Source organism: Xyrauchen texanus, chromosome 28, assembly GCF_025860055.1.
Source record: "Xyrauchen texanus isolate HMW12.3.18 chromosome 28, RBS_HiC_50CHRs, whole genome shotgun sequence".
NCBI lineage: Eukaryota > Metazoa > Chordata > Actinopteri > Cypriniformes > Catostomidae > Xyrauchen > Xyrauchen texanus.
In genome coordinates, this window is record NC_068303.1 from 15,663,753 (window position 1) to 15,681,214 (window position 17,462).

Here is a 17,462-nt window from a genome sequence, read left to right on the forward strand (position 1 = left end):
CTTTGTAGTCAATTACAGCCTGAAGTGTGGAACGCATAGACATCACCAGACGCTGGGTTTCATCCCTGGTGATGCTCTGCCAGGCCTCTACTGCAACTGTCTTCAGTTCCTGCTTGTTCTTGGGGCATTTTCCCTTCAGTTTTGTCTTCAGCAAGTGAAATGCATGCTCAATCGGATTCAGTGATTGACTTGGCCATTGCATAACATTCCACTTCTTTCCCTTAAAAAACTCTTTGGTTGCTTTCGCAGTATGCTTCGGGTCATTGTCCATCTGTACTGTGAAGAGCCGTCCAATGAGTTCTGAAGCATTTGGCTGAAAATGAGCAGATAATATTGCCCGAAACACTTCAGAATTCATCCTGCTGCGTTTGTCAGCAGTCACATCATCAATAAATACAAGAGAACCAGTTCCATTGGCAGCCATACATGCCCACGCCATGACACTACCACCACCATGCTTCACTGATGAGGTGGTATGCTTTAGATCATGAGCAGTTCCTTTCCTTCTCCATACTCTTCTCTTCCCATCACTTTGGTACAAGTTGATCTTTGTCTCATCTGTCCATAGGATGTTGTTCCAGAACTGTAAAGGTTTTTTTTAGATGTTGTTTGGCAAACTCTAATCTGGCCTTCCTGTTTTTGAGGCTCACCAATGGTTTACATCTTGTGGTGAACCCTCTGTATTCACTCTGGTGAATGCTTCTCTTGATTGTTGACTTTGACACTCATACACCTACCTCCTGGAGAGTGTTCTTGATCTGGCCAACTGTTGTGAAGGGTGTTTTCATCACCAGGGAGAGAATTCTTCGTTCATCCACCACAGTTGTTTTCCGTGGTCTTCCGGGTCTTTTGGTGTTGTTGAGCTCACCGGTGCGTTCTTTCTTTTTAAGAATGTTCCAAACAGTTGATTTGGCCACACCTAATGTTTTTGCTATCTCTCTGATGGGTTTGTTTTGATTTTTCAGCCTAATGATGGCTTGCTTCACTGATAGTGACAGCTCTTTGGATCTCATATTGAGAGTTGACAGCAACAGATTCCAAATGCAAATAGCACACTTGAAATGAACTCTGGACCTTTTATCTGCTCCTTGTAAATGGATAATGAGGGAATAACACACACCTGGCCATGGAACAGCTGAGCAGCCAATTGTCCCATTACTTTTGGTCCCTTAAAAAGTGGGAGGCATATATACAAACTGTTGTAATTCCTACACCGTTCACCTGATTTGGATGTAAATACCCTCAAATTAAAGCTGAAAGTCTGCAGTTAAAGCACATCTTGTTCGTTTCATTTCAAATCCATTGTGGTGATGTATAGAGCCAAAAAGATTAGAATTGTGTCGATGTCCCAATATTTATGGACCTGACTGTATGTGTAAAGTGACCTCACTTCATAGACTTCAATGTATTCTGCAGTGCTGATCCAAGTCATGTGAAAGACCCTTAACGTGTATAAATATCACTCACTTTTGGATCCTTGAAATTATAAAACTTTATTCATGCATTTATTCATTTTGTGGAATTAGACTATTGAACAATGACAAGAATCTGAACTTCATGTTCTATCATCACTTCCCTGGAATATGAAAATTGCTCAAGGATGAAAGCATATTCTCTACAGCTGAGGGAAAACATAAAATGTTCTCTATATGATAATGACTTTTCAAATTAAAGGCTGATGGGTTATTGGTGTTATTGCTGCTATGCTATGGTGCTGGATGTTCTTATTACATACCTACAAATGAAAACACTCTTATAAAACAATGACAGAAAACATATAATGTACTTTTGATACTGTTTGCAACGATGTAAATTTTTCGACATTATTAAACATGTTCTCCTATTGCAGCTAAATATGCAAAATATGAACACTGAACACTTTCAGAACACTGCTCTATTGGTTTGAGCATCCCAAAAAAACAACCTGACAAAGCAACATGTCTTGTGTAACCAATGGCATGAGTTTGGATCTGCTTGACTGACCAATTACAGATTGAGAGAATGTTCAGTAAACCTTCACATCTTTAGTTCATCCCAGGTAGCATAAGAGGAGCTGCCTGTCATTATTTTTGCAATTCCTTGTGTTCCTTGTTCAATTCAATTTTAAATGAGTATGTAAAACATGTTCTCTGTGCAAGTACAAGCAAGATGTCTTGCAGAGAAATTCAGAAAGAAATTCTGAAGTGGCATTCTGAACATATTCTGATATAGCCGCAGAACTATGAATCTGTAGGGAAAAAAACTAGGGTGATAAAAGAAAAAAGGGAGAAAAACAGAGAAAGAGATTAAGTCAGGATGTGCTGGAGGAGAGAGAGTTGGAGATGAGAGACGGGTCTTGTCATTAGAGAGGACTCTCTATTCCTTAAGATCTGAAGCCTCACTGCGTCCACTTCAGCTACATAACACAGCCTGATACACACACATACTCACACTTTCTCCACAGAGAAAATCCAAGAAATTCATACTTTAAAAAAAAAAAAAAAAAAAAAAAGAAACTGTAAAACCTTGTAATCAATAATGAAACAGCACCTAGACTATGGTTCAGGTAAGGACACTGTAAAAAAAAAAAAAAGTTTTGTCAGGTAACCTAAAAAATGTATTCATGTGGTAACATCTACATTAACTGGCTTTATTCAAGTAAAAAATATTATGTTCCATTAGTTAACATATATGTTAATGCATTAGGTATCATGAACTATAAACGACAATTTTTTTTATCTAACAAAAGATGTTCAATGTTAACCTCGTGCAACCGAGCATCAACATGCGTTGGACGTTGTCTTTTGGCTTCACTATACGCAACACATAATTTAAATGAATAAAAACCAACTGAATACTGTTCACAAGAATCTAGACTGTCATTAAAAGGGTTAATGTCTCCTGCATCGAGTCACGTGACACGACAGCATGCCGTCGATTTCCTTGATGCATTCCTACGGACGCAGCACTAACAAAAGTGCCTCACTGAAATCTGTTTGGTTGTAAAGAGGAGAATCTCTAGTTTCGTTTGGCATGCTTTTTTTTTTTATCTGTTAATTTTTTGCACATCAGCGCACTAATAAACATGATGTCCACACATGTGGAAACTGGCACAGGATTTCCTCAAAAGAAGAAAAAACATGTTCCTTATTTTGAATAACTTTCAACTCTAACACATCTGTGGATCATTTTGCTTCATTTTAATATATATTTTATCATATTTTATTTTGTTATCACTGTGAAATACAATTCCAGATGATGTTGAACCACTCAACATGTTTGGCAGACATGGGACAATGATGATCAGTACATAGATTCAGAATTTTATAATGCAACATTTTATTTTAACATGGTTGGCAGTGATTTGATGATACTGGACATTACTTTGAATAAGAATTATTTATTTAGCTTTACAGAAAATAATACATAATAAACAATTTGATGAAAAATTGTTTAACTTCCTATAACTTGGTATTATTTATAATTTCATAACGCAGTCTCGCTGCCCACATATGTGGACATTAATTTTAAGGAAAACTATTTGCTCTTGAAAATGTTGCTTGTTTATTAGGTGCTACTATAGTTACAAATCAAAAAGAGTAATGAAAAAATGCACTCAGCAGTCACGCAGGGGATTAATTTATGTTAGTTCATAGTGCTTTAAATAATGTTGCTACATGCTAAAATCAACATTAACCAAGATAAACAAATGCTGTAAAAGAATTGTTCATTGTTAGTTCATGTTAACAAATGGAAACTTATTGTAAAGTGTTACCAATATTATTTACAAATAATCAACCTACCTACACAAGGTCACACCAATTAAAGTCATTTTTAATAAATAATAAAACAATAATAAATTGATCAATTGTCACACATTATACATACATTTCTGCATATACATGGTGAAATTATTTATTTTTCACATATCCCAGCTAAGCTGGGGTCAGAGTGCAGGGTCAGCCATGATACGGTGCCCCTGGAGCAGATAGGTTCAAGAGCCTTGCTCAAGGGTCCAACAGTGGTGTCTTGGTGGTGTTGGGACTTGAACCCCTGACCTTCTGATCAGTAACCCAGAGCCTTAACCGCTGAGCCACCACTGCCCTGGTTAGCTCTGTAAGGTAACCTCTGTAACTACTCTGTATGGTTAGCTCTGTAAGGTAACAACAGCATATTTTCACTTTTTACTGTGTTCAAAAAACAACAAACTTGTCTTGTGTGTGCCTGAAAGCATTAATGACACATTATACATGAGGAGAAGTGATTGGCTCGTTAACTTAAATAGAAGTTTGGATACAACAATCCAAAATTACTTTTAATAAATCTCTCTTGTGGCAGCTCTAATTTAACTAATTGTTACCTCAATTAACTTACCTAATATAGATTTTTTAAATATAGATGTATATTACCCAATATACATTCATAAGTATGTAAACACATCCACACAAAACACATCCACCTTAATGGAACCTACCCACAAACTACCAAGGAATAGCACTGTGTATGTATACAGTATGTTTATCATATATGGATCAGATTCCCTAAGGAGACTGGAAGGCTTAGTGGAAATCAATACATCCTACACATTATTCAGAGTAAAGTCGCCCTGGCCCCATTACTAAGCAAAAAAGCCCTCACAATGAAATGATCTGGTAATAAATGTGCATCATTAAAAATATGCTATTACCAGTTCCTTATTACACTGATGTGGGTCTAACAAGCCTTCAGTATACATATCAAAGTCATATTTTTTGGTTCATTTAGAGTTGATATCATGAAAATTCCATGACCGTGGCAACATTTTTGCAAACCGTAACTGCATGCATCATTAAACGTTTTGCTGCAGATTCCCACTGAAATGTCCAGAGGTGGTCACCAAAGCAAGTGAAATAGTGTCATAATCAAGACAAGGGTTTTAAGGTCAATTACAAGTGAGTAATAGAGCGAAAAAGAAGTGTTTATAAAGTCATAATCAGATGTTGTATTCCTGATTTATGTGAAAAGTGAATAAAACACACAGTCGTTGTAGTGCCTCTACTGTTAATTCCACCAAGAAACTGCGGCGAAACATGGAACGCAGCATGTAAAAATCAGTTTGCTAAATTTTTGTTATAGTAATGTTCATTCTGTGAGACTAGGTTGGATTCTTGAGTATTCTTGACCGATACATTACAAAGAACCAGTTCATAAGAATCATTCATTCGTGAATCCAGTTAAGATGACCAAAATGGCACACTCACTTGCGGAATGTGGGAATACCATGGAATGATCGTCCAGGTGAGGTTCCCGAGCTCTGGCTTCGTCCAGAGAGCAGACTGTCTGTCTCAAACTGGAAGGTTCCATCACAGTCATCAGGAATTTCAAGGAATTCCCCATCACTCCACACCTTCACACTCCCATCCATGGTTTGATATTTGATCTCTATGGAAATACTTGTCTGAAATAAAACAAATAGAAATAAAAGATAGAATATAATTTATGAATAAAAAAAAATAAAAAAACCCTGATATAAGCCAATATCTTATTGTGCATCTTTTTGTCCAAGTGAGCTACTGCACAAAATTAAATTCATTTATTTTCCCCATGATAACAAAATTTTAGTTTTGTTGCTTACAGTCCATGTCTGTTAGCTTTGAGGCCAGCAATATGCTAGTGATATCCTAAAAGTCAACACATGGACAAAACTGTGCTCACCAAGCCATTTAATGAGGTTAAATAAAGATTTAAATAAACAGGTTTTTAATAAGTACGGTATATACAGTACACAATAATGACCACAGAGATAGTAAACAAACATTGTCCCAGGTTTCACGAGCAGTAAATAAACTTCTCTAGCCTACACCTAACATTTAGACTGAACAGAGGTTAAGAGAATAGTTAGGGTTAAGTGTTAGGATTAGGGTCACGCTAAACCAAGTGGCAGTATCAGCCTATCAGCATCAGCTAACATTTCCTTCTCATGTTTACAAACTCATTAAACTCATTAAAGAAGGAACAAAGAACAATTTAGCCTTAGCCCAACAGTTCTCTGTTAACTGCCTAATGGTCACTTCTTTCAGGGGAACATGTTGTACAAAAGGGGAACCTGAGCACAGGTGCTTGTTGCTCTTGCAGAGCATCTTGTAACCCCCAATGCCTTAATTAACCAAGATAATTCAAGCTTGATCATCATGATGTCTCACCTCACTTTTTTTTTATTATTATTATTCTTTTACACAGTATAAGTAAGGTTGCTATGAAATAAGTACAGTATGATGATTTTGCTCTATGATTATGTCTTGAAATCTTAAAATAATGTAGCATTACACTGGGCCATCGTCAAGGATGAAACTGCTAGAAGTGGAGCAGAAACATTGAACATGACAAATTCCATAAAACTGTGTGGGTAGTGTTAAAAATGTCTCCTCTCATTTTTTGGAAATGTTTTTGCTTTCCCAGGCATACATTTATTAACAATTTGACAAAATATAGGGAAGCTTATGTACTGGGAAACAAACAAACCGTATACATCATGGATTAGACATGCATTCATTGTGCATTTGCTCAAAAGGAATTAAAGTGTATTCAAGCTGAAAAAAAATGCATTTAAGATATAAATCTTCTTAAGTGTATTCCCTGGGAAAATCAAACTCACAAAATTGCCATTTTTTAGCTCCATGCACCAACAGTTGAACTACAAGAACATGTAGACCCCCCAACATAGTTTAAGTCTCATATGGTGCAATCCAATACAGATGAATGTTATGTTTGGCAAGACCTTGGCTGAAAATTCACAGGAACAGGTATGTAGGAGTCAAAGGAAGCTTAAGGGAGAAATTGAGTTTAATACAACACCTCCACTGTTAAATTTTCTTTACAATAGAGCTGCTATACATTGTCCTGACACACAGAGATAAGGGTAAACCATGTAGATATCACACTGCACATGATGGTGTATATCAGAAGAGATAAATAAAAAGGAAGAATCTGAATAGTCCCTTACAGCCTCTGACTAGACATGTAACCATGACAATGGCAGTTTTTGTGCATGTTGTGCAAAACTGGACTGACTGGTGAAATAAACAAATGGATGTTTTTGTCATGTGCTGGTGTATGTGGTTAGTAGACATAACATTTTTATACAGTATGTAAGTACCTATACTAATACAGTTGTATACCAATATGTTGTTCCAAACTTGTATGACTTTCTTTTTTCCGTGGAACACAAAAGGAGATGTTGGGGAGTATATTAATCTGAGATACGGTTCACTTTTATTGGACATTTTTCTTTTCCATACAATGAAAGTGAATAGTGACTGAGGCTGCCAATCTGCCTAACATTTCCTTTTATGTTCCAAAGCTGTGTTGAGATGTGTTTGTAACGACAATACCCATAATGCTTCCTGGTGTGATACGTCACGGGATGTGTCGTGCGTGTGAGGTGTGAGGCTGTAAGAAAGTTATTGTGTAAGTTCTGTTACGAGCTGATAATAAATCCACCCTGGAAATCCACACTCTACGTACATGAATACGTGACAAAATCCATGTGGGTTTGGAATAGCCTGTGGTAGTGTTGAGCTATCAAAGACAGAATAAACATTTTTGGGTGAACAAAATAATATTTCTGAATTGGCAGACCAGAAACACATACACACAAATGTACACACTGCAAACCACATGTCTCACCCGGATGGCTGTGTTGTTGTCGTCAGTAAGAGTGTCAGACACCTCCAGGTGACCCTCCTCTACCACTTTCTGCAGAACCATTCGGAAAGTACCAATCAACCTGTAAAAAAAAATATATATATCAGTCAGACTTAATTTAACATTACCCTCTTTTTTTATCTACTTTTGCCTGGCCTTAAACAGACAGCTTGTAAAGGTGGTCTGGTTAATGGTGGTCACAGTGACGGGGACACACAGTAACAGCTACAAAGTGCATGTGAATAAGAGAAACACAGTAAAAATAATGCACACAACCAGACCCTTTATGTGAAATATATACAATTATAAAAGATATGAAAATATGCAAAATGCATAAAAACATGATGTATGCAAATTTGTCACCTAAGAATATCATGGGATTCTACATGTACAACAAAATCTTTAAACGTTAGCCATGTCGTTTCTGTGAATCTAGCATAAAAAATGGAACAGCAAAAATCTCAAACACACACACACACGCAGATTCTATCCCATAACCTTAACCCTACCCCTAAACCTAACCGTCACAAAAATAACTTTCTGCATTTTTACATTTTCAATAAAACATCATCTACATTAGCATGTATTTTTAAGCGATTTGAATTATGGGGACACAAGAAATGTAATCATAAACCACATTTACAGCTTAATACTTTGTAATTACCAGTTTGTAACCTAAAAAAAGTCCTCGTAGACCACTTAAACCTGCCCACACACACACACACACACACACACACACACACACACACACACACACACACACACACACACACACACACACAAACATGGTTTTATATAATTGTGGGGACTCTCCATAGACTTCCATGTATTTTATGAATTTTATACAGATCTAACGATAATTTCAAACACCTAACCCTACCCCTAAACCTAACTCTCACAGAAACCTTTTTGCATTTTTAAATTGTCAAAAAAACATTGTTTAGTACATTTAATAAGCCATTTCCCTCGTGGGGACCGCTGGCTGGGCTCAGGTTTTACTGTCCTTGTGGGATACACACACACACACACACACACACACACACACACACACACACACACACACACACACACACACACACACACACACACACACACACACACACACACACACACACACACACACACACACACACACACACACACATATATAAACCTGCTTTCAAACATTGCCCCATCTTCAATTAGTTTGACAATTTTTTTTAATTATTAATAAAATATATAAATTAACCTAATTATGAAAAATATGTCTATATGTTCTAAAGGTGAAGTATTAGTAAATTATGTATAGTAAACTTTTTTTTTTTTGCCTAATCACAGCTCTGTATATAAACTCAGACTTCTGAATATTGTTCTCTCTCGTCAGAAGTAATTATATACTATGAATAATTTAGACATTTTCCATCAACCAATAAAAAGAGCAATTCACTCTTTTTATTAAAACAAGATAGCTTCAATCTCTCCCAGCCACACAAACACATTCTTTTGTCATGTAACCATAATGTCTATAAAGAGTTTAGAAGAACATCACACACAAATCAAGAGTATTATCTCAGATATTCATTAGAAGATCAACAAACACAGTAAATAGTGCTGTTCTGTCATCATAAGTGCAACTTCTGTCCCTTCAACAATCCAGGGAGTACGAAAAGTCCTTCAATTCTCCATTAACGCATTTGACAAGAAAAGACATCAAACTATTTAAACCGCTAACAGTTTTAGCACCTGCATCTAAGCTACAGCTTTATCAGGATGTGAATTACACCCTTACTACCATTGTTCATGCACAAAGACTGGAGGCAGGGTTCGATAAAGGTAAAGAGGGTTCATTGTGATTGATACTGTCTGGTTCTGTGGTGAAATGGTGGCTTTGTGACTGACTGTGGACCAGCACACGGTGTGCACGCATCCACAGGTGAATAATTCACTGATCCTGGATTAGGTTCTGGCTCCCGAACAACTTTTCTAAAGACCACACATATATTATTGATCCTCTGAACAAACAATAGACAATTGACTTTCATCTACTCCATAATTTACGGCGTCCTGACTTGTCACAACTCTTTAGGAGAATGCATGCCCTTTGGCTGAGTGAGAGTGTGTTTAGAGGCATAAAGGAAAAAAGAGATGAGGGCGCCCCCTACAAAACAAAATTTGGCACAATTATCTAACCTGCAATTTATCTAAATCTGCAGTATTTTTAAACTAAACCAATAAGTAATAGGAAATCACATTCTCTAGTTTCTCATTCTTTGAAAAATGAGTTTTTAACCAAAAGCACTGCAGTCTATATCTCCGCTATCCACATAAATGCTTGCCTATTGTCATCTTTGCCTATTGGGTCAGTTTCCTAAGAAATGGCCTCATGCAAACAAAGTTGGGTAGACATCTGCAAGGTCACCACCTAGTGGTCAGTTGGTCATGAAACAACAATAGCAATTAATTCATTTTATTTTTGAAGTCCATTCCATTTTCTCCATTCATGCCAGGATTAAATATGGACATCTGCTGGATTATCTTCCCAGATATGTTCATCTCTCTCAAAGGTAAGAGACAGTTTTTCAGATACAGATCATTGGTCTGCACAACAACCTGGCAAACAGTTTGCAAACATTAGGATATCACATGGTGTTTGTTGCTGTAATAATGCATATCATGGATATAAATTACATCTGTAACTAACAAGCAAATAGTTAATGAGCTGCACAGGTGACATATGTTACAGTGGTATCTTAATTATTTATGTAACATATACCTCTTTCTACATAGTGGTCTATTTATAGGTGTCAAAAGATGTGTTAGTGTCACAATAAAATTGGATCTCTGTTTGTAATAACACAAAACAAAGCACCAATTGTGCACCTCAATTAAATGACTTGGCTTATAACCTCAATAACAAAAAAAGGTCATGGTAGATTTTCTACTGTCGCACAGCACAGCTGTCTGTTTACTTAGTCATTCATTCCATACAGTCAGATCTGTTGAAATGGAACTGATTTAGATTAGAGGAGACATCAGACCAATTCTGAAGTGAGAGCAACAGAGAATCCTTAAACATGCATGATAATCTGAAATCTCGCTCAATTAAAAATTTGACTCATCCCAGCTAAATGCCAGGAAGTTAGCCATATACAGGAACACTCTGATGCCTGCATCAGCAGGCGTGTCACATCTTGTCAGGACAGAGATTTCACATGTCATTCAGTGGACAAGAGCTGATAATGGCTGTCAGACATCCACCATCTCTATAGAAAGGCAGTGAATGGAAACACACCACAACACTTCTTCGGAATAAGTGCAGTGGGAGGAAAGTTTTAAAGAATGAATACTGACAGGTACAGGAAAAGGTATAGGAAAAACAGGATTACTGCATCACTTTAACAAGTTTCTAGAAAACAATGTAAAAGAAAATCATGGGGTGTGAGCAGTGTTGAGTTTACATGAGCACAATCTCATAAAAAATTAAATAAAATGTGACTGTGGCGACCTTTTTGCAAAATTATATTTCTTCGTTCCTTATTGCGACAGTTCCAAGGTGAACTGTCCATTGAGTAATTCTAAATACGAGTAAAACGTTCTCCCAAACAGATGGGGTTTTTAAGGGAAATGCTCTAACAAGTTTTAAATCAACAAAAATTACCTCCCTACCCTTAAACCTAAACCTGACCGATTATGTCAATAAAAGCAAATGTGAGATGAAAAACAGAAGAGGTTTTAATGTTAATGCTCTATACAATTTTAAATCAACAAAACCTACCTCCTTACCTTAAACCTAAACCTGACCGATACGGTCAGAAAAAGCAAACGTGAGATTAAAAACAAACTTGTTGAAGCAACCATGTCATGTTGTGGTGCTTCTTCGGTATGACTCTTTTGGTTCATGTGTTGAATTGCATGCTCTTAAGGACTCATACCCGGTCATTTTAATCACAATTGTAAAGCTCTATTAGTAGAGTTCTTGTGTAATTTGATCACACACAAACTAGTTTGTAAATGTAGTTACTAATGTAATGCAAATGTTAAAACCTAACAAACCTTACAAGTCATGCAATATAGTAATAGTGCTTTGATGTTATAAGACAGCATTGTGTGGGGAACAGGTCAAAAAGCAATTGCGAATGGACTATTATTCTGCCCCTTTAATCATTGTTGCTTAAGCACCTATTGTTTATTTCACTAGAAAACTCTGGTGATACATACAATGAGCAATGTAAAAATCATTTTGCTAAAATGTTGGTGTAGTAGCATGGTTCTATGAGACCAGGTTGAGAGTAACTGACTAAAAGTAGTTATAAAAATATAAAAAAGACACTTCTACCTTTACTACATTATTGGTGTGATAGAATTTGTGCTATTTTCAAACAAAGTTCTTTCAATAAAAAGCTTCTTTTTCCAACCAATTGTGTTTTTTGTCACATTGGATTATGCACACAGCTCTACAGTCAAGGGAGTTGAGGTACATTTTAAACATGCTTGTTGACGTAACCAGTCCAGAATAGTGTGTTTACCACTGTGGTTGCTGCTGTAAATGTACACTTGCTGTTCTTAAGTGCTAAGTGATGCTATATAGTATTGCCCAACACTGCCCCAACAAAGACCAACAAACTTTAGGTGTTGTTGTTTGCTTTTAAAGAAGGCAACTAAAAAGTAAGAGGTTGTGGATGAAGCCCTGTTCATTCCGTGTGAGAGACAAAGTGCTGGTGTATATGCGATTAATTAAGTAAGGGATAATGTACAGTCAGCCGGTTGTTGTTGCAAAACAAACCCAAACCAGTGTGATCAAGATTACCCTGAAGAGGTTTATTTAGCAAAAAACAACATGCTGACTGTACATTATCTATCTTATTACACGGCTACTAACCCAATAAATAAATAAATGGACATTATATATTTATTTGCGTTGAAATTATGTGAAAAGAAAGAAAATCGCTAAACAGCAGAATTCCAACACCGGTTTGTGTGTTCTGTTGGTGTTTATTTTGCAAAAATAACAATCTGATTGTTCATTTTCCAGTTTATTACAAGACTTGTTGACAAATAAATAAATAAATGGGCATGAAACATTGATATTAGTTGAAATTATTTTACTATCTTACTTGTAGGGATTGCATTGTGATACGAGAAGTAGCAAAGATGACTCGCAATATCCTGATATCATTCTGATATGACGTAATCCCCAGATGTGCGGTTGTTACTCAGAAATATCAGGCTGCTAGATGGTGCCATTGACCAATCAGAATTGAGTATTGCAGAGAGCTGTATACTAAATATTTTTAAAGCCGTTATTTTAACGAGTGACTGCACAATGTGTAAATTGCAATGCCCTCACAGCCTTACTATTTGAACTCCAATGTATGCACAGTAGCATTAGAAAGTATGATTTTCTAGCATTTTAGCAAATTGGTTCATTCAAACTGACCAGGTTCAAAAACAATTCACAGATTCATTCACCCAGCGCAGCACTTTATAGCACATATTTAAGCTCTATTCATAGCCTTGCTTCACTTAATGCCTTTTTTAGGTTCATTAAGGACTGTGGATACAATAATCCTCAACTCAATACTTTACAGCATAAGTATTGAATATTTAATCTTAAACAGAAGGCAGTCTATAGACAGATACTTCAATAGCTTTTTAAGGCAGTTTGAGTTCATATAGGAAATATATTGATTTTGCATACTTGTTAGTGAAGACTTTGCTGTAATTAAACACCTGGATCTCCAGCATCTCATTGCCGTCCACTTGACTCCCGATTGGCCATCGAAACGCCTGGAAAACAAATCAAGCAAAGCAAAAATCTATCTGTTCATTTTTTTTTTTAAACAGAATTGACTATTTGTAGACCTTCCTAGGCTCATTATCCATTCTTTATCACACCATGAGCAATGATATAACAAAACAAGTCTAACATCATAGACTGTGACTGTATATATCAAACCCAAACAAGTTTGGTATCTGAATAATTACTGATATTTCTATAAACCCAAAACTATAATTTCTAAATATAAATAATATTAATGACACAACTGGAAATGACCACAAATACAGGCAGTTTAAAGACATTGATATTCTGTCATACATGGTGGTTTTTCGTAGCAACAGAATTATTTTTGAAATGTCAGATGATTGTATCTTTATTTACACACAATATAAAACAACAGACAAAGTGTCAAGCTGAATTATAATGGTGTTTAACTGTTAATTATTATTAACCTTCTTTCTGTCTCGTAATCAACGATAGTACAGATCTTAATACACTCCTGTAAGTCCATTTACAGATGCATCACTTGCCTTTAACATCCAATGCAATAATTTTATGCTAATTCCGACCACATTTCAGACCTGTTAGGCATTTCAGTATAAAGATTATATAGGATATTGAAGGACAACCCACGTCCATGTCCTTTTCAATTAATTGGTGCAATCTAATACTCTGTGGGATTCTTTTCTGGTGCTGAGCTTCTATCAGTTGGATGATCCATTAGCTTGCTCATGATCCCAGAACATGGACTCCTATCTGGCACACTGATCTATATGGACAAAAGTGGCTGCCCTCAGGGCTGCTCAGCAATTCTGTTTCACTCCGAGAACAGTGGTACTCCAATGCCAGGCTATGGGACCACAATGATTCTTCCCAAATCAATCAGTGCAGAGCAGAGACAGGGCAGGATCCTCTGACTAGGGGAATGGAATGTAAATTAAGTTTTTTTTGTTTTGTTTATAAAGTAACATAGACACTAGAGAAAAAGTAGATTGCAGTGGGTCCCCATTTCTTTCTAAAAGACAAAGGCTGCAGTAACTACAATGAAGAACCACTAAACAAATTTAATATGAAACAAAATAACAACATCGAGTAATAAGGCTACTAGATTCATCAATATGCTAAAATGTTCTGATGAACAGGCAGATGATTAATAATACATTCTTAAACACTCCTGATCTAAAGGGCTGATGATACACCTTACGTGATTACACCTTACGTCCAGAGTCACATAAATGTACATATACCAGAAGATCAAGGTTTGGCTGGTTAGCCTGGGGTCAGTTAACTCCTGCTAGTAGATGCTGTATTGTGTACCATTATGTGGGCAAAAAGCATGTTTATCTATTGACGGTCATTCAAGTAGCCATGAATTCTGATGAAATCAATAATAAATTGCAAAATTTCACTATATTATAGTAGATGTGTCACCAGTGAACAATGTATTTTGGAGGGCAGCAAGGAGTTTTAATATAGGAGTATCAGTGGCATGGTATTTATTAGTGATTTGTTAGTGACAATTGTCTGCAAATGCTGTTGGATGGCTCTCTCTAGGCATTTTTAGCCCTATTTACCAAAAAGCAAACAATCATACAATCAAACAAATTGGAAATGATCCCAGCTTGTTGTCAATGTGCTATGCCAATGAGACCTACTCAAGGAAATGTTGCATTTAAGAATCTAAGTGAAACTTAATGAAAACACAGTTTGCGGGTAATGACATGATTCTATTAACCACACACACATTCAGCAAACTTCTGTCAACTGCACACCCGTGTCTTTAATTCCAAAATCATAAGGTTCAATTATCTATTTGAATGTAATGGGTTTTCTTCACAGTATGGGCTGTTAATGTGATGAGAGACACGATTTGCACGAGAGAGGGAGAGATGGGTGCAAGATGCATGTTTAGGACTACAGCTGAACATTTTATAAAAGTAAAGGGAAAAAACAGTTTACCCTTACCTATGTGTGTAAGACGGGTTTGGGTGGTTTACGAGGACAATTTTTAGGTTAAAAACTGATAATTACAAGGGTAAACTCAGCAAAAAAGAAACATCCCTTTTCAGGACACAGTATTTTAAAGATAATTTTGTAAAAATCCAAATAACTTTACAGATCTTTATTGTAAAGTGTTTAAACAATGTTCTCTTACGAGAGGTTCTCTCGTATTGCGTAAGCTAGCTTACGCTACGGGAAAGATTAATCTTTTCTGAGATATTGAAGCCAAAAAAATTATCCTTAATTTTGTATCCATTGTCAACGCAGTGCAACAGCTGCATACCTTGAGCGGGCTAGCTAGCGAGCTCATTGGTTGCTCTGCGGCAACTGCTGCAGCCTATAGACGAACTTGAGTGAACTCGCGTCCAATGAGAGGCGCCCGCGCCGTCACTGTATCAAAGCCCACCAGAATGGGCGTGGCTAGAGTGCATATAAGCGTAAGTTCGTAGGCTGGAACCCTGATTTTCATCTATTCAGCGAAGCTCTTCGCATCTCTGAACTGCAGAAGCCGCGTCGCCGTTCGAGGGGCATCTAGCAAGCTTGGACAGCGCTCGAAGAAGCCGGCCGTCTTCGCCACCATCAGCCATCCTGCGAGCTACGCCATCCGGCGACGTATCCTTTTTAGAGCAAGCTAGTTCCTCAGCGAACTTCACAAAAAGAGCAACGAGCGTCTTTTTAAAGATGCCTCGCACCACCTGCGCCTCATGCCGCGCCCCTCTCAGCGCTGGAGACCGCCACCTCATCTGCGCTCTCTGCCTGGGACTGGAACATGCAGAGCTCGCCCTCGCTGACGGCGGATGCGACCTCTGCGAGGAGCTTCCGATGTCAACCCTGCGGGCTCGACTCGAAGCACTCAAGACCGAAGCTGCCGCGCCGCCTTTCGTTTCGCCGCGCAGAAAGAAGCGCCGCTTCCAAAGGCTGCCGGAACCGGTGTTAGAAGCGACTACCTCGCCGGAGCCTCTCCCTCGAGCCTCGCTTTCACCCTCCCCGCCCCCCCGGGACGCGCTGTTGCCGCCGAGCGGCCGCACTGCTGCCATCTCGGATGACGAGGCGGAGGATAAGGGCTGCTGTTCCATCATGGCTTCGGACAGCGAGGAGTGGTCAGGCTCCCAAGCCTCCTCCTCGGCCCAGGAATTCAGCAGGACCCGCGCCGGAGTCGAAGAAGAACTAACGCGCCTCTTCACACAGGCCGTCGACCGCCTCGGGCTCGAGTGGTCACCGCCCTCTGAGCAGGCTCCCAACAGACTCGACGGCTGCTTTCTTCAGAGCCGTCGCCGCGCGGCGCCTGCAGCCCGGGCCGCTCCCTTCCTGCCGGAACTCCACGCCGAGCTCTCTAAATGGTGGAACGCGCCTCTCTCGGCCAGGAACCTCGGTGGATGGTGCCACCGAGAGGGGCTACTCTTCCATCCCCCCGGTCGAGGATTAAGTAGCAGCACACCTTCATCTGCCCTCCGCAAGATGGCGGTCTAAGCCAGTGCTCCCGTCTAAGGCCTGCAGAACTACTTCCGCCTGTGTTGGCCGCGCCTATGCCGCCGCCGGCCAAGCCGCATCTGCTCTGCATTCCATGGCCATCTTACAGATCCTCCAAGCGGACCTTCTTCGAGAGTGGGATGAGAAAGGCAGGCACCCAGAGGCTGTTTCAGATCTAAGGAGCGCGACGGATCTCGCCCTTCGCGCCACCAAAGCTGCAGCTCAAGCCCTAGGGAAGTGCATGGCCGCGCTGACTGTGACCGAGAGACACCTATGGCTAACGCTAGCCGACATGGGAGAAGCTGAACGCTCCACGTTCCTCAACGCACCGCTCTCTCCGTCAGGTCTCTTCGGTTCCATGGTGAGTGGCATTGTTGACCGTTTTTCGGAAGTCCAGAAAGCCACCCAAGCCATGAATCTCTTCCTGCCTCCTCCGGCAAAAACTTAGGACACTAAAGAGACCTTTCTACTGACTCTGATAAACCCCAAAAGAAAGATGCCCAGGGTCCCTACTCATCTTCGTGAACGTGCCTTGGGCATGCTGCATGGAGGCATGAGGACTGCAGATGTG

At 38.7% G+C, this 17,462-nt stretch overlaps 1 protein-coding gene across 1 annotated transcript in view; it reads right to left on the reverse strand.

The window, feature by feature from the left end:
- Window positions 1-17,462, reverse strand: part of LOC127621948 (otoferlin-like) — a 96,880-nt gene that overhangs the window by 56,491 nt on the left and 22,927 nt on the right. The window contains exons 3-5 of the mRNA XM_052095775.1: window positions 13,340-13,428; window positions 7,645-7,744; window positions 5,220-5,416 (exon numbers count right to left, since the gene is read on the reverse strand). Of these exons, the coding sequence (XP_051951735.1) occupies window positions 5,220-5,416; window positions 7,645-7,744; window positions 13,340-13,428 (386 nt within the window). The remainder of the gene's footprint in view (window positions 1-5,219; window positions 5,417-7,644; window positions 7,745-13,339; window positions 13,429-17,462) is intronic.